The sequence below is a fragment of the Coenobita brevimanus genome, chromosome 70 (assembly GCF_032717465.1).
Source record: "Coenobita brevimanus isolate Jiangsu-jjx chromosome 70, ASM3271746v2, whole genome shotgun sequence".
NCBI lineage: Eukaryota > Metazoa > Arthropoda > Malacostraca > Decapoda > Coenobitidae > Coenobita > Coenobita brevimanus.
In genome coordinates, this window is record NC_137023.1 from 40,740,937 (window position 1) to 40,765,694 (window position 24,758).

General features: G+C 41.6%; 1 protein-coding gene and 2 non-coding genes across 3 annotated transcripts in view; 1 reads left to right on the forward strand and 2 right to left on the reverse strand.

Annotated features, from left to right (window-relative positions):
• Positions 1-9,502: 9,502 nt before the first annotated feature.
• LOC145406488 (5S ribosomal RNA) lies at positions 9,503-9,620 on the reverse strand. The gene has a single exon (XR_013898531.1). It is a non-coding gene; the product is annotated as a 5S ribosomal RNA (ribosomal RNA).
• On the forward strand, positions 9,612-9,730 carry LOC145406547 (5S ribosomal RNA). The gene has a single exon (XR_013898569.1). It is a non-coding gene; the product is annotated as a 5S ribosomal RNA (ribosomal RNA).
• Positions 9,731-10,261: 531 nt separating this feature from the next.
• The window catches only part of LOC145406359 (uncharacterized), a 110,745-nt gene continuing 96,248 nt past the window's right edge, over positions 10,262-24,758 (reverse strand). The window contains exon 12 of the mRNA XM_080277519.1: positions 10,262-11,781. Within this exon, the coding sequence (XP_080133645.1) occupies positions 10,764-11,781 (1,018 nt within the window). The 3' untranslated portion in view covers positions 10,262-10,763. The remainder of the gene's footprint in view (positions 11,782-24,758) is intronic.

Sequence of the window (24,758 nt, forward strand, 5' to 3'; positions counted from 1 at the left end):
GGTCTAACCCAACATAAATTCCTAATCCTTTTCAGCTCAGTTGATGACTATGTGTGGTCAGACTGGACCACTGATTTGACTAGTAACCAAGGACATTTGTTCCTACCTCATAACTGAGGCTAATTGAACTAAGGCTCACAACTTGGTAATGAAGTTTTGGAAGTGGTTCAGTTCCCTCAGGTAAAATTAAACTATCTATAATAGATGTTTTATGACCTGTTGGATGCAGCCTACACCCAAGAATGTCCGTATTAAGAGTGGAGATGACTAAATGCATGTTAATGTTAACCCTATTAATACAGAGATATGAACACAAGGGCACATGTGAAATAAGGATTTTTTTGCTAAATATCAACCCACAAAATAGTACTACTTTTCTGAAATAGTAAAATATTGCAGAATAATACTGTTATGCCATAGGATTACGTTAATGTTTTGTATCTGGAAATGTGAGGAGCATTCTAGAGATGTCAGTATGACTGATTTTCTTTCTCATACATTACAAATAAGCTCTTGTCATTATTATTATTATTGTCTGTATATATATATATATATATATATATATATATATATATATATATATTTATATATGGATGAGTGAGGTTGGTTACTCTCATCTTAAATGTCGGGACCAACTGCCTAGCCCTGGGCTCCTACGCTCCTCATGGGGCAATGTAGGACTGGATGATGGATGGACGGATAGAGATATATATATATATATATATATATATGATATATATATATATATATTTATGTACACTCAACCCTCGGCTATCAAAGGTTCTGCTATAGCGTATCTTGTTATCACGCCTACACTCAGCCCTCGGCTATCATGCCCAATAGGTCCCGTTGTGGCTGCGCTATAGCCGAAACTGTGATAGCCGAATTGAAGAACTTATGGTAATAATTCTAATTGGTGCCATGACCTCAATATTTACCCCTAAGATACCCTTTCTGTTCCAAATAGTAACATATAATAGTCTAAAAATGAGCATGTTTTATCATGTGATCATGATTCTTATAAATACCTCTCACAGTTGATTCATTGATGTCATATTTCTTCCCCACCCTTTGCTTGGTCTCACCATTGTCTATAAGCTTCACATTTCCAGTTTATCTGCACAACTTCGGTTCTTCCTCTTCTTTATTTCCCTGCCAGGTGCTGCAGAATTACGTTGGGCGATGGTAGGGGGACGGGGAGGGGGTATGTTGGCCATGGTCATATCATAAATTAGGTTATTGTTCTCGCTATCACTGTTCACGGTCTGAGGGCGCGCACTTGAATGGTTTGGCGGGTGGGAGACTCAGTCGGGTGGCCAATCAGCACTCAGCTGGCACTGACATCACACAACCAATCACAGAGTGAATCTTTTGTTGGCTGGGCGGAGCAACGGAGCCCGGCCTTTTCGAAATTTTCAAACATTTCTGGTGTGCGATAGCAGGCATTTAGTGTGTGATAAAGGTATTTGGGTAATTTTTTATATACTGTAATCATTAATCATACTGTACTCACTTACTCAAAGTCACAGCACTGAGGGGTAGGTACCACATCACAAAATCGCAATGCACATTATGTCCACACTATTTATACAGTAGTCAGAGCACTAGCGCATGAAGCACTGAGGGGCCACAAGGTTAGTCGTAGCACTACAGCAATGAGCAAGGCATGGAAGGCCACAGACTGTCATAACACCAGTGTTTAGCCACTATGTGGGACACAAGAGCAGAGTGCACAGATACATCCTCACTATTCAGTGTCCATGTGAAAGAATAACAGAGTGATGGTAGGCTTGGTACACCAGGTGGGCAACTTCCGCAATGCATTGTGATTGGCTGGCGTTGGGGGGGATTTTCGTACGCGCCAATTGGGTCCTGTGTCTGAACTGGATGATACAAATCACCACCGAAAAATGCATGGTATTGTTGACTGCTTCCCGTTCCTGAACTGAATATTGCCTGATTTCACCAGATACTGTTTTAATAGAGCCGAGCAGAGTGCCGGATATTGCACTGGGCCTAATATTGTGACAACTGATAATTGAGTTCATTTGAGACTGCTTTATCAGATGATGTGGTCCACCTGTGCAGGTGGCTTGTTCCCCCCTTTCAGTTGGCACCTGCTAACAGCCACATTTTGGTTTTTACGGGCCTCATACTTTCCTCAGACATTAAGATTGGGAGAGGGGGGTGAATGCCCATAGATGAGGAAATTAATCAATAAATATTTTCTATCTTGGTTAATCTGCGTGAACCTCTTCCAGAAGGATGTATTTGTAGTTATGGCACCACACCTAGAGAGGCCAGTAAACTGGCAGGTTTCAGAAAAAAAAAAAAAAAAAATGCAGGCTTAAATGTACAATGGGATATTACTGTTCTCCCTGATCTTCAATTTCCTCTTCCTGCCTCCACACCTCTGCATATCATTTACAAGGGTATTTGGGATAAAAAAAAAAAAAAAAAAAAGTACAATATACAAGTGAACAGAACAATGTGGCTGTGGTATGCAGCCATGGAGCACACACAAGTATTCTTGAGGAGGCTCATGTGTAAGCTATGACTACAAGTTTTCTTTGAAGATTCTTCTCTGCTGAGCAATTTAAAGTACAGGAAGCATATTCTAAACCCTGCATGGAATATACAGCTTTGAGGCATAACACCCTTCCAGTCAGCAAAGACAGGGTTATACTCTGAAAGCCACAATCTTAACAAATTATTTAATAAAATAATTAAATGGATATTCCAAGCTGATAATTCAATTACAGTGTTGGCTATTTGTTTACAATTTTATGAGTTTACTCAGGGAAATTTTGGCTGTCTCTTACTTCTTACTTCTGGGACTGACAAGAGACCAAGCTGGCTGGATGAATTTTGTGCAGAAAAGCTCATAACCAGGGATTTGGCATCCCTTTTTAACATGACAATGTTCAGATTGACTCTATCAGATAAGTGTATGTGAAGCTACAGAACGTGGTGAAATATTTTTAGCCTAACTGATGGAGCCAGGATTCCGTGGGCTTGAATGATGAGTGAATCGATGTGTGGCCCATTGAATTGGGCAAACTTAGGCTGTGGACGCTGCTACTCCTCATGCTACCTTCTGGTGGGAAAAGAGGTCCAGATCATCATCATCATCGTTTAGCGTTCTTCTCTTCCCAGTGCCAGGGTTGGATGTGATATGAGTCGTCTCCATCTATCTCTGTCCTCTGTGTCTTCTTCTCTTATATTTAAACGTCTCATATCTTCCGTAACCACTTCCCTCCAAGTTCTCTTTGGTTTTCCCACTGGTCTCCTTCCATCTACTTCCATCTCCATAGCCCTTCTCAAAACGTTATCTTGCTCTCTTCTATGCACATGACCGAACCATCTCAATCTCATTCTCTGAATCCTCTCCTCTGTGCTCTCCACTCCATATCTTCTTCTCACCTCCTCATCTGACACTGTCTCTCCACTTAACTCTTGCCATATACAGTACCTCACCATCCTGTGATCACAAGTCAACAGGAGGTCCACCTGATGATGATGATGATTCAAGTTCAGGTATTTTAGTGAATATGCACTGGGGAGGGTGAGGCCACTGAAACCCCAGCCTGCAGCAGATAGGGTTAAGGTATTTTTATATGAATTAAAAGACTGGATCATTGACAGACATATAGAAAGTACAGTGAAGGAGCTGAATCCACATCAGTGATCTAACTCCATCATCATGAGATGCATCCTCAAACTAGATAAACTTGAAGAGGAAACACTGGCATAAAAAAAAAAAAATACTGAAGAGGTTCACTCAGATTGCCTAACTCCTTCAGTATGAGGAATCTCCTCGAAGCTAAATACATCTAGCAGATGTGATAAACAGACATCAACATACTGAACTGCATGAGTTAAGTGTTTTCATCCTAGCTCGCAGGTCATCTGGTCAGAAGGTATGTAATACCTGTATGGTCCAGCTGCTACTTTTTGTTGTTTGTTGTTTGGTGGTTGATGGTTGGTGGTTGGTGGTGATGGTGGTCTTGTGTTTGCTGTTCTTTTTGTCCTTGGCTCATGCAGACAAAAGAGGTTGCTTAGTAAACCCCCAAACTTACAGTATCATATAACCAGCTGAAGAAAATGAAGGTAGTGATGAGGATTTTTCACACTTTTAATACATTTAATACAACAAAGAAATCCTGATACTGTATATAAATTAGGTCTTTCTTCAGAAAATAACATGGCCTAGACGTCTGCATTTTACAGTACCTATATTGGTCTTGGCATATATATCTTACCAGAAATATAAACCTACATATCGCCATCAAAATGTTAGTGTATATTGGAAAACTATCTAGTCCACCATATTTACATTAAGTTAATGCACATAGATTGAGGAACAATGTGTTTATTATGAATAGAACAATTGCTGTTAAATTAATCAGACCAGTGTGAAGGAAGGCAGTTGTTTCATTCATCAACCGAGCCTAAGCTATTGAAAGTTATGTCATGAGAAGGGCAGCAACAACAGTAACTAGTGTACTTGTTTTTTGTAATGCTGGAAAGCATACAATATCATAAAGTTTAAAAAAATAATGAAAATAAGGGGAGAATTAATATTAATTTAAGCTTGTACATCCATTTCAAGGATGAATCAGTAAAAACTAAGCAATCCACTCAACCTCATATTACAAGTAAGTAATTTACCACTCATTTTATGTACATACATACATAAATATTATATATATATATATATATATATATATATATATATATATATATATATATATATATATATATATAATATATATAATGAAAGTCCTCTAATCCGGCCGCTAATAATCCAAAAATCCAGTACTCCGAATTTGCCAAGGCGAAATTTTTTTAATTTTTCTGGTCTTTTCTTGAATTCTTCTGGGCTTCAACTAAGGATTTATCTGGACTGGACTTGCTCTTGGACTTGGATGTACCTGCTTGCAACTATTAATTTACACTTCAATGCACTTCCGGTGAGTAAAACAATACCCCATATCATTTTAAGTGTTTATTTAATGATCATGTACACTCACAATCACTAATTTCAGCTAAAAGATGTCCCCTTCATACTCCTATATACCCAGGGAAGACGGAAGGGGAGGGGAAATAAACGAGCTCCACCCACCTCTACCCCAGCTCCCAACCCTCTCCCATATCCCTACCCCACCCAACCTCCCACTCATTCTTAACTTGCAGTTACATCTCAAGTTAACCTCGTACTTTACACTCACAGCCACTTTACTAATACACAAATAAAACACTAGGATATGTAAAAAATATATAATATAATTATGAACATGCTGTGGCGTGAAATTAATGCATTATAACATTGACAGTAAAACAAAAACATTAACAAAGGCCATACCAGGCCTCATGCGTTGGGTGCTTGCATGCGCTTGTGTGCATGTGTGTGTGTGTGTGTGTGTGTGTGTGTGTGTGTGTGTGTGTGTGTGTGCACGCGCGTGCGTGCGCATGCGTGCGTGTGTGTGTGTGTGTGTTTGTATGCAAAGCAGTGGACCCAACACATGAGGCCTGAGGTGGCCATTGTTAATGTTTTTGTTTTACTGACAACGTCATAATGCTTTAATTTCTTGCTGCAGCTTGTTGATAATTATATTAAATACTTTTTACATATCCTAGTGTTCTATGTTCGTATTAGCAGTGGGACCAAGTATGAAATCAGCTCGAGATATAACTGCCAGCTAAGAATGATAGGTGGGGTGGGGGAGTTGGGTAGGGATATGGGGGAGGGTTGGGAGCTAGGATAGAGGCAGGTGGAGCTCATTTCGTCCCCCCCTCCCTTCTTCCCTGGGTATTCAGGGGTAGGAAGGGGGCACCCATGGGCACAAATTAGTGACAGTGTACATTTTTCTACCGTTTTCAGAGGTCCAACCCAATAGTCAGAAAAAACAATAGTCCGAAAAACCCTCGGTCCCCTGCCGTTCAGATTACAGGACTTTTTCTGTGCAGTATATGTATATATATATATATCATCATCATCATCCGGACCTCCTTTCCCACCCAAGGGCAGGGTGAGGAGTAGCAATGTCCAGACAGCACAAACTTGCCCAATCCAAATAGGCCACACTTCCATTCACTCATCATTCAAGACCCCGGAATCCTGGCTCTACCGGATATGCCAAAAACATTCACCACATTCTGCAGCTTCACAAAAACGTATCTGATTGAATCAATCCGGATGCTGCCATGCTCACATGGCGTGCCAAAATCCCTGATCATGCACTTCTCCTCACAACATTCATCCAGCCTGCTCAATCTCCTGTCAGTTCCCTAGACTCACCGACTTCTAAACCTCTCTTCCTCAAAACACTCATCCACTATATCTCTCCATCTTCTCCTTGGCCTACCTCACCTCCTCCCTCCTTCAAATTTGCTCAGGTATACCTTTTTCATCACTCTATTGTTATCCATTCTTTCCACATGACCATACCATCTCAGGACTCTCTCTTCGATTCTCGTGTCCACCAACTTCCTCACTCCACACCTTTCACATATCAGATTATTTCATATGCTATCCACCCTCTGTACTCCACATACATTCCTCAGCAGTCCCATCTCCACTGCTTTTACTCTCTGACTTTTCATTTTCATGCCACACCATAGTCTCACTTCCAAGTGTTAAAGTTGGCACTAACACTCGCTCATGTAAGCCTCGTGCAGCTGCAACACTCAAGCCTCTGTTTCTTATCAAGGCCTTCATTGCACCAGCTACTTTTCTTCCTTGTGTCACTCTACTTTCAACTTCTTTTGCAAATTTTCCTCTCTTTTCTATCACTGTACCCAAGTATTTGAACTCTCTCACCAATTCCATCTCTCTCCATTTACTGTGACCACACTGGCAGTCACCTTCCCTCCCAATAACCATCACTTTACTCTTTTTACTCTCAATGCATGACGCTCACAGACATCAGCAAAGCTCTGCACTAGCCTACATATATATATATATATATATATATAACAGGTGGTAGGTGGGGACGCTCACCATCCACTCACTCAATGTAGTGCTGCTCTTGGGTGTCTGCCCTGTCCTCTCCTCAATCTTTCTTTCCTTCCATCTTCTGTCTTTCTTTCCTTCATTCTTTCCTCGTCTTTCTGCCTGCGGGTGACTTCACACTCCCTCTTCTGTCTTTCATTCCTTCATTCTTTCCTCTTCCTTCTGCCCGTGGGTGACTCTACACTGAGTGACAAGCCAAATGGTTTCCTGTACACCAGGAAACCATTTACTACATTGGATGGTAACCATACAGCCAAATTTTGGCACCTGGTGGTTTAGTGGGTAAATATTGTGCTCCAATCGGATTGAGCCGGTGAAGGTTTATATCCAAGGGGTGGTTGGGGTTTACTGCTCACGTAATGCCACTCAGGGATGACTGAGGCTGGTCACTCTCATCTTAAATGTCAGGACCAACTGCCTAGCCCTGGGCTCCTACACTCCTCATGGGGCAACGTAGGATTGGATGATGGATGGATGGATGGATATATATACTGTATATAATATATATATATTTACAGGACAGAGAGAGAGAGAGTGTACATATATATATATATATATATACACATACAGGAGAGAGAGAGAGACACAGACAGACAGTGTGTGCGTGTGTGTGTATATATATATATATACAGCAGAAGAGAGAGAGACAGACAGACAGTGTATATATATATATACAGTATATACATATATATATATATATATATATATATATATATATATATATATATATATATATATATATATATATATATATATATATATATATACTGTATATATATAGTATTACTCCCTCTTGTCTTTCTTTCCTTCATTCTCTCCTCTTCCTTCTGCCCATGGGTGACTCTGCACTGACTGACAAGCCAAATGGTTTCCTGTACACCAGGAAACCATTTACTATGCTGGGTGGTAACTATATAACCAAATTACGGTGCCTGGTGGTTTAGTGGGTAATTATGGTGCTCCAATCGGATTGAGCCTGTGTGGGTTAATATCCAAGGGGTTGTTGGGGTTTATTGCTCACATAATGCCTCTAAGTGATGAGTGAGGCTGGTCACTAACATCTTAAATGTCAGGACCAATTTGCCTAGCCCTGGGTTCTTACGCTCCTCATGGGACAACATAGGATTGGATGATGGATGGATGGATATCTATCTATCTACCTATATATATATATATATATACAGTATATGGTGGGGGCGCTCACCATCCACTCACTCAATGTAGTGCTGCTCTCGGGTGTCTTCCCTTTCCTCTCCTCCATCCTTCTTTCCTTCCATCCTCTTCTTTCTTTCCTTCATTCTTTCTTCTTCCATCTACCTGTGGGTGACTCTGAGTGACAAGCCAAATGGTTTCCTGTACACCAGGAAATGATTTACTACTCCGGGTGGTAACCATATAACCAAATATTGGCGCCTGGTGGTTTAGTGGGTAATTATTGAGTTCCAGTCAGATTGAGCCAATGAAGGTTTATATCCAAGGGGTGGTTGGGGCTGGTCACTCTCATCTTAAATGTTGGGACCAACTGCCTAGCCCCCGGCTCCTATGCTCCTCATGGGGCAATGTAGGATCGGATGATGAATGGATATATGTACATATATATATATATATATATATATATATGTAGCCTATACCGGTATATACACACATATACACAAGGTCTGTTCAGAAAGTATCCAACCTTACACTCTAGAAAAATAAATGGCTAACCTGTTGAGCTAGGAAACTAATACCCCACAAAGTATGCCCCTTCTGACTTGACACACATAACCCAGCATTTTGAAATGTTTTTCAAAGCTGGTTTTCAGTATCTCCTGCAGGAGCTTCATCAAATTCATCAAGATCTCTTCTCTAGGTTGAACGTTGCTCAAGACATGACGGAGTGTGCAAACTGCGATCCAGACTTTCTGAAGACTGTTATCACTGGAGATGATACTTGGGTGCACAGGTACGACCCAGAAACCAAAGTAGTCATGTCAATGGAAGCATGCAGGGTCACCCGGCCAAAAAATCACGACAGGTCTGCAGCAAGGTGAAATGCGCTCACATGTTGACAAGTTTTTTTTTGACTACCTTGGTGCTGTGTACCAGGAATATGCACCAGAAGGTCAGACTGCCAACAAACACCACCTAAACGTTATCAGTCATCTTTGTGACGCAGTTCAGAGGAAGAAACCAGACTTCTGGAAAGCAGCAAGTTGGAAGCTGCACCATGACAATGCCCCTCCCCATTCTTCTCAACTGATTCAGGAATTTTTGGTCTTGTTTCAAAGCGGGAACCCTTCAGCGTAGGTTTGAGCTTGGGGAATAACCAAAAGTTGCAGGGAGCCATGTCCAGTGAGTAGGGAGCCTGCCGGACCTGCAGGAAGTTGTTCATCATTCATTCATTGCCAGATGCCATGTATCCCAGACAGGGTGGCCAAGGGCTTAGAGTTAATTGTTTTACAGGGAGGGGCACTAATCCTCCACCAACCCCACTTGACGTAAGAATGCCAACAGCATCTGGTGTTCCCAGGCGGTCACCCATCCAAGTACTAACCAGACCCAACATTGCTTAACTTCGCTGATCGAACGGGAAGCGGTGTACTCAACGTGGTATGCCAACGGCCATACCACGTTGAGTACACCGCTTCCCGTTCGATCAGCGAAGTTAAGCAACGTTGGGTCTGGTTAGTACTTGGATGGGTGACCGCCTGGGAACACCAGATGCTGTTGGCATCCCTACGTCAAGTGGGGTTGGTGGAGGATTAGTGCCCCTCCCTGTAAAACAATTAACTCTAAGCCCTTGGCCACCCTGTCTGGGATACATGGCATCTGGCAATGAATGAATGATGAACAACTTCCTGCAGGTCCGGCAGGCTCCCTACTCACTGGACATGGCTCCCTGCAACTTTTGGTTATTCCCCAAGCTCAAACCTATGCTGAAGGGTTCCCGCTTTGAAACAAGAGAAGATATCACAATGAATGCGACGAAGTACCACAGGAGATACCGAAAACCAACTCTGAAAAATGCTTCAGACAGTGGAAAAAATGCTGGGCTACGTGTGTCAAGTCAGAAGGGGCCTACTTTGAGAGAGGATTAGTGTCATAGCTCAACAGGTTAGCTATATATATTTTTTAGAGCCTAAGGTCACATACCTCCTGAACAGACTGTGTGTGTGTGTGTGTGTGTGTGTGTGTGTGTGTGTGTGATCAAACACATATATTTGTATGTATGTATGTAGTTTATTGATGCATAACTACAAATGATCATACACATAAACATTAAAACATTTTTATTGTGATTATAACTGACACACACACACACACACACACACACACACATACACAATCGTTACATTATATGATCTGTCCTACAAAATGGCAACTGGTATCACCATTTGCAGTACTCTAATTCAGAAACAAAAGTACCAAACAAACTAAAGCTACTGTTATCTGTCTGCTCTTCTGGAAAGTATTATGATCAACAACAGAAATGTCAAGAAGTCTTTGGTAGGGGAAACTTACACAAAACAAACCTGAATTAGTTACAGTATTGGTATAATTTAGATATTAAAGTAACGCATATCACACCTTGCCAACTGGCCTAAACTAGTATATACAGAGAGTTATACATTTTGTTGATTATGTAATCTTGTATAAAGTAACATAAATGTGGGTGGGAAAGTCAAGCAATTTCACATATCTCACTGGAAATTAAAGTAGAGTTCATTAAATATGACAAAATAATCATGGGCAAGTTCATTTGTTCTCAGAGCTCGTCCTCAGTGCGTCTTCGGTAGTTCCTAAGATTGCATGTCGGCAAACGCCTCTTGAATTTTAATGAAGTCTCAGAATTTACACTATCGGTTCCATTAATGTTGATGCTGTTGTCAGCTTCACTGCCATTCTGACTCTCCTCATCACTTTTCTCCACACTGGAAGGAATTACTAATATTCCATTTTCTGCTGTGTTTCCTGATGTGGCTCCATTTGCTGCTTGGTTGGTACCATTCTGTGTTATTTTTCTGGCAGCAGATGCAGACATATCAAGGTTGCTGGCTAGATCAAAGCCAGACACCAGTGAACCATGATCTGTCTCAAATAAGAGGGAGCCATTGTCATCACTGGAAATGCTGCTGATTGGGATGGCATCACTTACTGTACTACTGATATTAAGTTCATTGGTAATGTCATGCATACCATTGCTGTCACCAAAACTTTTTTCTGATAAAGTGGCATCATTCAGAATGTCTGGAAGACCATTAGACCTATTACTTGTGCCTTCACTATTTAGATTTCTTTCTGAAATTCTGTCCACATCAACAACAGGTCTTTCAGGATCAGAATCACTCACATTAGAATCTATTATTTCTGAAATAATATGGCCATTTTTTCTGTCTTGTGATGCATCACTATCACTATCACTCTCAGAGTTACTTAGGCTGGTTCGACTACGCTTAGCTGCAGGCACCATGTCATTGTCACTGCTAGAATCACTGTCTGAAGACCATAGGCGCTTTCCATTTTCTATAGCATCACCTTTCTCAAGATTGGAGTGGCTGACCACTGGAGCCTCCTCCTCAGAGTCAGACCCATTGACATCTGAGCCATTGGCATCATCTGACTCATTCTCTGATTCTGGTTGCGTGTTATGGACCATCATGATGGTGTAGGGGGCCATGTAGCGCCGCTGGTAACTCCCCCGTCGCCTTGACAATGAACCCACCTCACTGCCTCCTGCATCACCTTCTTCTCCAGGGTTCTGGCCCTCCGGGTGATATAAATACCTGCAGCAAATTAATCAAATGAAAATTACATTGTAAAAGGTCTGCATTAGTCTATTCTTGTCTACTTACAAGTGACGTCTTGCCTTTTAGAAATTAAAAACTAAATTTGCATTCATGCTACCTCACCAATAACACGTTCCATTGAGCTTTGCCTAATTTTTGAGATTTAAGTTGCAGCCATCCATGACAAGCCAGTGACATACAACAATGACATCAATACTGAATGTATTGGAGCATCATAAAAAATCAAGTCTGTGGTTAATGCATTATACTTTGGCACATTATATACTAGTGAAACTGTGACTTTCCCTCTATAAACAGGGTCTGGGGCAACCAGGATGGGAGGTCATGTGGTATCACTTGGCTCAAGTCAAGTGTGATGTCACTGCAATTGAATTTTGTTGGCTCCTGTACACCTGTGTGCAAACATGTGCATGTGTGCTGTGTGTACGGTGTGATATGTACATTCTTATAAAACCTGTGTGTTGGTGATGTTTCGTTCATTCGTTCATTTTTGAAGGCTCCAAGGTGCTTGCATGCGTCAGCCCTGGTCACCTAATGGTAGCTCTCCATGCTGCTCGATCTCTGGCAGCTTCCCTATTCAGTCCCTTATCCCTGAGGTCACACTCCATGACCGTACCACACCTTTTTTGGTCTACCTCTCGCAACCCAACCCCTAACATTAACACTTCTCACTTTCTGCATCCAATTACCATCCCCCATCCTATCCACACACCCAAACCATCTCAGTCTACCTCTCCTCGTCACAACACCAATACACTCCAGCCAATCCTACCCCTCAACTCTTCCATCCTAAACCTAGCCCCCCTAGGCCTCAAAATAAGGGATGCACTGTACATCCACCTAATCACTGTCATTTCTGTATGTTTGAGGTTGCAAATAGCCTCTTCCTTTACAGCCCAAGTCTCATTACCTTACAGCATTACACTCCTAACACATGCTGCATACAAAGAGCCCTTAGCACAGAGGAAGAGCCCTCTCAATGTCAGGAGAGGTAACAGCTCACTGAACTTTTTCCAACCAGTCTTTACTCTAGCCACACAGCTAGCTCCTGCTCCACCTCCAGCACATAACATGTCTCTCAAATAACAAAACTCTTCCAGACACTCAAGAGACACCAGCAAATTCAATGCCTTCATTGTTGACAATCTCCACATGCTCTCCCTCACACATTGCGAACATGAAATCAGCATTATCTCGCAGTCTACCTCTAATACTACTACCTCTCCTATTCACCCACTTATCACAGACGCTGCACAAGATGGAATTACTTCCCATGCCCTTGTGACAAATCACACATTGCGACTCTCCTTCTTCTCTGACAGTACCGCCACCAGCCCTAGATACCATCACTTCTGTTTTATCTGCATTTACTCTTAATCAAATCACCATCTACTCACTCGATGTACTGCTGCTCATGGGTGACTGCCCTTTCCTCTCTTACTTCCTTCCTTCCTCTTCTTTCATTCTTTCCTACGTTCTTTCTTCCTTCTTCTGTAAACGGGTGACTCGACACTAAGTGACAAGCCAAATGGTTTCCTGTACACAAGGAAACCATTTCTTATGTTGGGTGGTAACCATATAACCAAATTGTGGCCCCTGGTGATTTAGTGGGTAAACAGAGCGCTCCAGTTGGATTAAGCCTGTGTAGGTTTATCCAAGAGGTGGTTGGGGTTATTGCTCACGTTATGCCACTCAAGGATGAGTGAGGCTGGACACTCTCATCTCAAATGTCATGACCAACTTGCCTAGCCCCAGGCTTCTACGTTCCTCACGAAGCAAACACAGGATTAGATGATGTATGTATGTATGTCTGTACTCTCAAGCCCTTGTGCACCATACCATCTCTCCACTTCCTTAATCTTTCCTCCGCCTTCCTTTCATTCTCTGCAATCAACAACAAATCATGCCTTTGCCCAGAGTCGGACACATTAACCCCTTAACCGCGGGGCGTCACTTTCGTGACACTTGGGAGCAAGGGATCATACCGCGGGGCGTCGCTTTTGTGATTCTGTGTTATTTTGAATTCACCCGGGCTTCCAAGTGGGGGATTGTATCATCTATCAGTACTGCCAATGTCCAACACTAGTCAGCACTCCTAATCTCATCTGTACTCCCATCCATTGTTGACAATTTAGCCATTTCTCCCCGTTCTTGACTCCCCTCCCTACCCCCCCTCCATTACCCTATCCTCTCGCCTGCCCGGCCGTGCTACGCTGATTTCATCCATTGAAATAAGCCCTATGTCCTATTCTTATACCAAATAATATATACAAGAAAGAAATAAGGTAAGTGAGAGTGCCATACACCTGGAATTGGCTAATTATCACCTGACAACACCTCACGTGCACTCGTTCGCAAATTTTCGCTGTTTTTTTCCCCTTGAAATATGCCGTATAATCTATTTTCGTAATAAATATACATGTAAGGAGGGAAGGGAGAAGCCTAAGTGATGTTTACATTCACCTGGAACTACCAAATTTATAATGTATTGTCTAGATTTCCTGCCAATCATATCAGTGCTAGACTTAGCTGTTTCAAGAACCAATATTGGTAACTCTGAATAACCCCTAAGCAGGCCTCCACACTGGCCCTCCGTTATCAGTTTACTCTCATCTTCCGAAGCGGAGGTACATATGTTTCTTCTTGCTGACTTCAAGGCCTTTTTTCACCCCCATGCAAATGGCCCTGTGACCTTTACCCCCTACTAAACCTCGTGTGGAAAGAGGTAAAGGGCTGACAATTGATAAAAGAGTGACTACAATCTTTCTATTGAGTAAAACAGTGCAAGTGGAATTGTAAATAATGTGTAAACAGCAAGTGAAAGTAATGAATGTAAATATACGTGAACAATGGAAAATAGTTTTATAAGTTATTTCAAGTGACAGTGCACAACACAGTGTAAATAAAATAGAAATGTAAATAACGTAAATAAAATAGAGAACGTAAATAGAAATGTAAATGAGTAGTATTATAAGAATACGAGTATATACCCTAGGAGTAATGAAAGTGAAAGTTTCACTCTAGCATGTCTGAATGCTATGAGTTATGAGAGTGAAGATGAAAGTGGCATTCACTCTCAATGCCAGTATACAGGACGAGAAAGTGAATGCTACGTATTTTACTGAAAGAAATTGAATCCCTACAGTGACAATAAACTAATACTACTGAAGGAAACTTATGGATAAAGACTGTAGATATATATAAGTGTTATATAGTAATAGAAATATAAAGTGTGAGGGGTTTTATGAATAATAAATGACAGACTACCAAGAGCGAACTATTGCCAGTGCGACGATCAGACGCGCTCGTAATTTCCATTGCTTTCACAGTGTTTTTTTTTTTATAGTATGGATCCCAAACTACTTGAAAACTGTAGAATAGTGTTTATAGTGTTTGTATCTGGCTGTGGTAATCATATTACGGGTTGTCGGGAAGTGTAAAGTGGAGACTTCGTTACCCTACTTCAGAGGTCTCCACAAGTCCTACGGTAACCAATGAAGGCTCAACAATCATTCCAGGAGAAAGCTGAAGGTATGTGCCATAAGCATATGTAATTTTATTATTCTAGGACTAATAACTGATTTTTGGCAAATATTTTTTGAGAGTCTGTCGGAGCCCAAATAACCCCGCGGCACACGCAAGTCATTGGTAAACAAGCCCGCGGTGTAGAGGTAAAAAAAAAAATAAATAAATAAATAAATTAAAAAAAAATACATCTCCCACGGGAGTCCATTTCTGAAGCCACGTGAGAAGGCTTCAAGTACCATGATAAACAACAAGGGGCTCAAAACTGACCCCTGGTGCACACCAACATTCATGGAAAACTCATCAGTCAAATTTCCATTCATCCTTACCTGGGTGCCAGTACCCACACAGGCTATATGCCCATAACTACACTCCTCATGGGGCAAGGTAGGATTGGATGATGAATGAATGATGAATGAAAAAAAACACCCTAACCAGCCACTCCTTGATCCCAAGCTTTCTCATTACCCACTTCACCACTTCTCTAGGGACTCTATCAAAGGCCTTTCTCCATATTAATGAAAACAAAGTAGAGTTCCCTTTTCTTTTCTAAAAATTTTTCCAGAAGCTGTCGAACAATAAATATGGCATCAGTGGTCCCTTTGCCTGGTATAAACCCAAACTGCATCTCATCAATATTCACTCTTTCTCTAATCATACCTTCTAGAACTCTCTCTATTACCTTCATTATCTGGTCTAAAAGCACTATGAATTTATAATTTCCTCTTTTCAAGGCATCACCCTTCCCCCTGTACACATGTAAAGTTACATTCTTCAGCCAATCACCTGGGACAACACTATCTATCTTTCTATCTATTGCCAGACGCCTCAATCCCGTTTGGGGTGGCCACAAACAAATCTCCTCCAAGTCACCCTGTCCCCCGCCATTTCACTGCCCTGCTCCCAACTCACACCCCCCTCTCTCATATACCTCTCCACCCCATCCCTCCATCTCATCCTAAGCCTCCCCCCTCCCTCTTCCCCCCTCCACCTCACTCACACACACTCTCTTCGTCAGTCTTTCACTCTCCATCCTCTCCACATGGCCAAACCACCTCAGTGTGTTCCTCATAACGCTTTCTATCACATCCACATCAACACCACAACGCTCCTTTATATCCTCATTCGTCAGCCTGTCTCTCCATGTGACTCCACAGGCTCCTTTTAAATAACTCATATCCACTGCTCTCACTCTTGACTTGTGTCCTTCCAACAACGTCCAAGCTTCACTTCCGTACGTTAGAGTTGGTATCACAATACTGTCATGTAGTAACTTTTTAACTTCCATGCTCACTTCCCTGTTTCTTATCACAGCTTTTAAAGAACCAGCAACCTTTCTTCCCTGCTGTACCCTTTCAAGCACTTCACCCTCCAAACCTCCATCCTTACTCATCACACTACCCAAGTACTTAAATGTACTCACATTTTCCAATTCCTCACACACTCATACATAATCATATTTATCAGGTCAGAGACTAATCTCACTCCTATTTCTCCTGAGGCTTTCAACATTTCAGCAGTCGACCCAGACACACGTGTTGCCTTCCCCACCTGCATCCTGCCTATTGCTCCATTCACAGTAGCAGCGTCAATCAAAGGCCAAGGGCCAAACACTGGATCTGCTGGCTGCAAATCTTTCCTGTCCCAGTCAAATTCCTCATTCAACAACTAGCTGTATTGCTCTCTCCATGCATCTTTAATATTCACACTGTTCACCACTACCCTTCCTTCATCATTCTTCACACACTGCTCACCTATGATATTCCTAGTCTCCCCCTTCACCTGATTTGCCACCTTAAATATCCTGTTCTTCTTTTCCACATGATTTAAGTCTTGAGACTCAGAGTTTGCCCTGTAAAACTCTTTTCTAGCCCTACTCTTGGTAGCCAAGAATTCCTCTTTGTTATCACCCTTCTTCCATTCCCAGAAGAGACTTCTTTTCTCCTTAACTGCAGTTTTTACAATCTCATCCCATCACCAAGCTACTTTATGTCTTGATGGGTCTCTTGTCCATCCACATACTGAATCAATAACTCTCAAAAGTTTGGTCTTGAGGGCTCTGTACTGTTCATTAACATGTGCTTATGCAAATTTTGGCAAAAAATTACAGCCAGCAAAAGTAGGCCTTTATAACTGTTTTCCAATGTTACATTAACACAATTTTGGCTGACATGGTTATATCTCATATAAAGTACACTATCTGCACAAAATGAGGCGTGTGTGTGTGTGTGTGTGTGTGTGTGTGTGTGTGTGTGTGTGCTGCACACACTTGGGTGTCTGTACACACACACACACACACATAATGCACAAATTCACTCCAAACACCTATGACACAATATATCAACCCCGGTACAGGTATATGATAAATCGTTATGCATTTACATTTTACTTGACATAACACCATCATACACCAAATCTTGTTTTTATTAAAACTAATAAGAGCTATATATTTTTATTTTGAAAATGGAGAAATGGAGAGAGACCCTGCATAGCCTGTCATCTGCATCATCACCACTAAAGCATGGCCGATTCTGTTAACCAATGGCTACACTCTTTGTTTTCTAAGCTGCCCACGTGGTAACTCATATCAATAAAGCACAACTTGTAACAGATTTGCTGGGACATGTATGATGATTAGTTTAACAACACAGTAAACTCTCGATATACCAAACCCTCTTTTAAAGAATTCAGTGTGAATGACCACCATGAGTTGGCCAAACGTTATGCTCCTTTAACAAATTTTGTTCGGTAAAAGAATGGACGCGCAGGAAACCGACTAGCGTGGCGTCCCTACACACACACACACACACACACACGCTCGCTGGTGCAGTGGTAACGTTCCCGCTTGCCAACTGGTGGACGGGAGTTCGCGCCTCGCTCAAGTTGCAAAAAAGTTTCACTGACGAAGTGGGTGGTTATTGTCCCCCTTGAGCAAGGGGAAGGGTGTGTGCGTGTGTGAAGGTCACAGCCTTGCCCTTAGATCGGACTATATGAGCTCTCAGCTCCCTTCCGGGAGGGTAAAAGCTGACGATCACGACCATCAAGTGATCCTGACCGAACCGGTGAATTACACACACACACACACACACACACACACACACACACACACACACACTGAAGTGATGTACTGTATAAGCAGTGTATGGTGCACTACTGTGGTGGTTATCATTGACTATCTGTGTGAGTGGTAGAATGCACTCTTTTTCATGTTTAAGGTACATGCAGCTGTTCTGCACTGTTTGCTTTGCTATTCTCTAATATGTAGTACAGTATTTACTGTAATGTAACAGTTAATGTACGGTGAGTTTTCTCTACCCACACTTTCCTTTAACCCTTACACCGCGGGCATGTTTCCCAATGTTTTGCGTCTCCAGCGGGGTTATTCGGGCTCCGACAGACTCTCAAAAAATATTTGCCAAAAATCAGTTATTAGTCCTAGAATATTAAAATTACATATGTATATGGCACATACCTTCAGCTTTCTCCTGGGATGTTTGTTGAGCCTTCGTCGATTACCGTAGGACTTGTGGAGACCTCTGAAGTTGGATAACGAAGTCTCCACTTTACACTTCCCAACAACCCGTAATATGATTACCACAGCCAGATATTAACACTATAAACACTACTCTATGATTATCAAGTAGTTTGGGATCCATACTCCAAAAACAAACCACTGTGAAAGCAATGAAAATTACAAGCGCGTATGACCTTCCCACTTGCGCTAGTTCGCTGTTGGTATTCTGTCATTTATTATTCATAAAACCCCTCACACTTTATATTTCTATTACTATATAACACTTATATATATCTACAGTCTTTATCCATAAGTTTCCTCCAGTAGTATTAGTTTATTGTCACTGTAGGGATTCAATTTCTTTCAGTAAAATACGCAGCATTCACTTTCTCGTCCTGTATACTAGCATTGAGAGTGAATGCCACTTTCACCTTCACTCTCATAACTCACAGTATTCAGACATGCTAGAGTGAAACTCACTTTCATTACTCCTAGGGTATATACTAGTATTCTTATAATACTACTCATTTACATTTCTATTTACGTTCTCTATTTTATTTACGTTATTTACATTTCTATTTTATTTACACTGTGTTATGCAATGTCACTTGAAGTAACTTATAAAACTATTTTCCACTGTTCACGTATATTTACATTCATTACTTTCACTTCCTGTTTATACATTATTTACACATTATTTACAATTCCACTTGCACTGTTTTACTCAATAGAAAGATCGTAGTCACTCTTTTATCAATTGTCAGCCCTTTACCTCTTTCCACACGAGGTTTAATAGGGGGTAAAGGTCACAGGGCCCTTTACATGAGGGTGAAAAGTCCCTGAAGTTAGCAAGAGCAAACAAACGTACCTCCACACTGGAAGATGAGAGTGAACTGATAAGGGTGGGCCGGGGTGGTGGCCTACCTAGGGAAATGCATTACTACCAACGTTAGCCTCTTGACAGCAGCCAATATATAGCAGTGAAATGATTGGTAGGATATCTAGACAATACATTATAAATTAGGTAGTTCCAGGTGAATGTAAACATCACTTAGGCTTCTCCCTTCCCTCCTTATATGTATATTTATTACGAATATAGATTATACGGCATATTTCAAGGGGAAATAAACAGCGAAAATTAGCAAACGAGTGCACGTGAGGTGTTATCAGGTGATAATTAGCCAATTCCAGGTGTATGGCACTCTCACTTACCTTATTTCTTTCTTGTATATATTATTTGGTATAAGAATAGGGCATAGGGCTTATTTCAATGGATGAAATCAGTGAAAAATTCCAGGGAAGATTTACTTAGCGTAGCATGGCCGGGCAGGCGAGAGGATAGGGTAATGGAGGGGGGGTAGGAAGGGGAGTCAAGAACGGGGAGAAATGGCTAAATTGTCAACAATGGATGGGAGTACAGATGAGATTAGGAGTGCTGACTAGTGTTGGACATTGGCAGTACTGATACATGATACAAGCCACCACTTGGAAGCCCGGGTGAATTCAAAATAACACAGAATCACAAAAGCGACGCCCCGTGGTACGATCCCTTGCTCCCAACCGTCACGAAAGTGACGCCCCACGGTTAAGGGGTTAAATACCAAATGGCAAATGTACAGTAGCATATAGGCAGTGTACAGTAGTGCACAATATTGCGGCAGTTATCACTGACTATCTGTGCAAGTGGTGGAATGCATTTTTTTTTTATGTTTAATGTACATGCAGCTGTTCTGTACCATTTGCTCCGCTATTCTCTAATATGTAGTATATTTACTGTAATGTAACAGTTAATGTACAGTGTAAGTTTTCTCTAGCCACATTTTCCTTGTAAATACTGAACGAAAAATGAACATAGATTTATCCAAGGCCTACTTGCAGTCTATTTGCAGTGCATTTCCTTCCTAAAAGGTAAGAATATACACCAAAGTTAGTAAATAAGGCATTCACTGAGAAAAAGAGCCATTTAGACCTAGTTGTGTGTTATTATGTATGAGTGTACTGCTGAATGATGCTCTAAATTTAACAATCTGTCTTCAGTAAAACCCACGACGCCTGGGAAATTACCGAACAGCATGATGTACAGCTTTAATGAACTTTTGTCTTTAACATCAAAGGTTTGGTACTGATTTGTTTGTTATATTGAGGGTTTATTGTACTGTGGCACTGGAACTACCACTTCCCAGTACAGTAATAAAAAAGCTTTCCCTTGTTCCTGACCTTGAACATATCAGGTGCAGGGTGATTTTCTGAGGCTTTTTGGTGAGGTGAAAGTGCACTTTATGTGCTGTACAGTAAATATGATACATTAAATTCCCAATCACATCCAAAATTCTAGGATAAACTACATCTGACCTGGTCATACAGCACAGTATAAGCAACTTTATTCTGGTCCCCTCAATGAGCATCTGCCCAAGCAGAGAACTACACCGAACCCTTAGTTATCATGCATAATTGGTACCATGCCAATAATGAAATTGTGCAGTAATGAAAGCACAGAACCTACTGGATGTATCATAACTGGTACTGGACACCCCATTTGTGGGCCCCTAATTTTCCCTTTTATGACAATTTTGACCCACTACATACACAGATACTGTTATGGTAAGCATAAGAAACACACACACACAGGTACGGTTAAATCAATAAAAAAATGACGAAAAAGGCACAACAAGGAACAAACGCGTACCATATAGAGACTTGAGTTGGGCTTGAGGCAAGGGGTTCTGGGAATAGGGGGTGGATAGTTAATGGTCTCCACCACCTGGGATTAACTCCTCGAGTAGGATCTCATCTTTGAATCCCTCAAAGTCATCTAACCACACATTCTGCATCATTATTGTTGGCAGAAACCAGCTCATGTGCGTGATAACAAAGTTTTCAGCCAAATAATGCGCAACAACAGCAAGTGTGCAGATTTTCATCTACCAGTGATAACGAAAACCATTAAAACTAAATGTATGATAACCAAGAGATCAGTGTATATTCTATATTTCTGGGAAATTTCCACTGCAATTTACATACAAACCATATCTGATTTTCCAGTAAACACAAGTTACTTCATCCCAGGTTCATCAGTGCACTTATGCTCATATGCAAAATCAATCTCTGCAACAAAACACTGAGCCAACCGCCAACAAAGGTGAAAAGATGATACATCAACAAATGCTGGATGTTTTGCTGAGTACTGTATATACTCTATTACTCTTTTTCTGATCTTCAGGCACATGTTAGTTTTGATTAGTTTCATTTATAAAGGCTCCAACACGCTTGCATGTGACAGCCTTGGCAGCTCTACAAGCTGCTTGATCTCTAGCAGCCTCCCTGGTCAATCCTTTATCCCTGAGACGACACTCAACAACCTCATCCCAAATCATTTTTGTTCAACCTTCTGCAACCCTTCCCCTGACATTGACACTTCTCACTTTCTGCACCCAACTGCCATCCCCCATCCTCTCCACATGCCCAAACTAGCTCAATCTACCTTTTCTTATAACAACATCAGGCTGAGATGTGGGCACCTTCCAGCCCTCTTAAGCTATCAGATGAGGCTGGATGACTCCGTTGCTGATGCCTGTCCAGGATGCAACACAGCACCCCATACTATTAAGCACATTATGGAAGACTGCATTGCACACAATCACCTACGCCAACAACACAACATATACTCTTTGAGAGCTCTGTGGGAAAGCCAGGTCTTGGCCATGGCCTTCCTAAAGGGCTCGGGGCTGTTTGGCCAGACTGCCTAGGGAACTACTACTACTACTACTACAACATCAATACACTCCTGTTCCATCCTACCTCTTAATTCTTCTGTCGTAAACCTGACCCATCCAGGCCTCACGTTCAAGGTTGCACTGCACATCTGCCTAATCACAGTCATTTCTGTATGTCTGAGCCTGCGAATATCCTCTTCCTTTACTGACCAGGTCTCATTACCTTACAGCATGACACTCCCAACACATGCCACATACAAAGATCCCTTAGCAAAGAGGGACAGCCCTCTCAGGAGAGGCAACAGCTCCCCGACCTTCTTCCAACCAATCCTCACTCTAGCCACAGAGGTTGCTCCAGCCCCACCTCCAACACACAGCATGTCCACACAGTCGAGAGACTCACCAGCAAGATCAATCCTTTCGTGCCTGACAACCTCCACACAGTTGCATCAAATAGTGAATTACAGCATTATGTAGCGTGATGGCAAAACCTCCTAGCTAACCCTCGTGTTATCGGGCCTTCCCTCCAACCCCTTCTAACCTGAAAGGAATCTCTCTGACATTATATACAGCTTGGAGAGGATGTGTGTGTGTGTGTGACGTAGTGTCTAGTACATTTCCATTCACGTGGACTAACCGACTAGGGCTGGTTACTCCACGTGTTTCAATATGTCATGAAATTCTTGGTTGTCTGGACTACAAAGAGACTGTTTGAGATACATCATATGTTAAGAATTCTTGATGGTCTGGGACAAGATTTGTGGATATACATTATGTGGATTGACATTCCTAATGAGAAGCTGTGTATGACTCTAGCAGACACTATATCCTGTACATTGTGTTATGAGTTATACACTACTGCCTATAATTTGACAATGTCCCTTACCCATTATGGAATAGACATTAAAAACTGTCATGGCCAGTCTAAGATAATGCTTCAGCTATGAGCAGAAGATAAAAAGGTCTTCAGGCTAAAGTGGCACTGGAAAACTATTTGGCAGCCTTTTTTTTTTTTTTTTTTTTTTTTTTTTTTTTTTTTAATGTGTCCGACTCTGAGCATAGGCTTCACAGCCTGCTATCAGGGCCCAGCAGTCCTCCTACACACCATACACCTCTACATGTCACCACTTCGGCACTAACACCCACCGTCCATATTGAATACATGCTAGGGCTGTCTCATACAGGACTGGTGTATTGGTATTAGCAGGGGTATTTTTATGACATGTCGGCGGATCTTCTGGTAGATCAGTGAAGCCTGATTTAATGAAATTCAAATCCTTAAACTGTTCCCTGCCCCGGCCGGGATTTGAACCTGGGTCCGTTAGAACGGCAGGCCACCTCTCTACCAATTGAGCCACACCTCCCCACGATTCCTTGGATTCCTTGTGCAGGACATTCACTGAATTTGGCTGCTATAGCTGCAGCTGAATGCTGCTGAGCAGGTGTGGCATTTTTTGACTTCCTTGAAGAAATGTATGTGTTCTTCTCAGATTCTACTCATTGCTATAAAGTACTTACTAACATTCTTAAATTAGTAGATGGGCCAGTTTGTGTACCTAGGGTAACCACCACACGTTGGTCATGCAAAGCAAATGCAACCAAGGCACTTAATCTAGGATATCCATACTTTCGAGGGGCATTAAGAAAAATTGCAGAAGATCAAGATACCTAAAGTTTGCTTTTAGCAAATGTTGTTTTTGAATGTGGAAGGCACTCACTAGTTTCGCATCTAATTGGTACCACAATCATGTCGCAAAACTAAAACTCATGAAAGTCGTGCGTATATTTTACATGTATTAAATGGCAATTGGTTCCGGGGTCAGCCACCTCATTCCCCCTTAGCTACCCATTAATGAAACAATACCCCTACTATAAATTACATACAGCTGATCAGACACATCTTACATTACTCAGCTGTAATACTAAAGACTTTACAAGCTGTCCCCAACTTACAAAAATAATTGGTTCTTGAAGGTCTTCAGTAAGTCGTTTTTATTCGTAAGTCCATCTCTCATTCTTATACTCTCTCTCTCTCTCTCCAACCCAACCCTAATCCCATAATTACTAAGGACACAAAGTTTATTCCCTCTACTCCATCTCCTTTCTACTCCATACCTACTTCTGTGCTATCCCCCCCCCCCCTCTCTCTCTCTCACCCAACCCTAATCCCATAATTACTGAGGACACAAAGTTCTTTACCT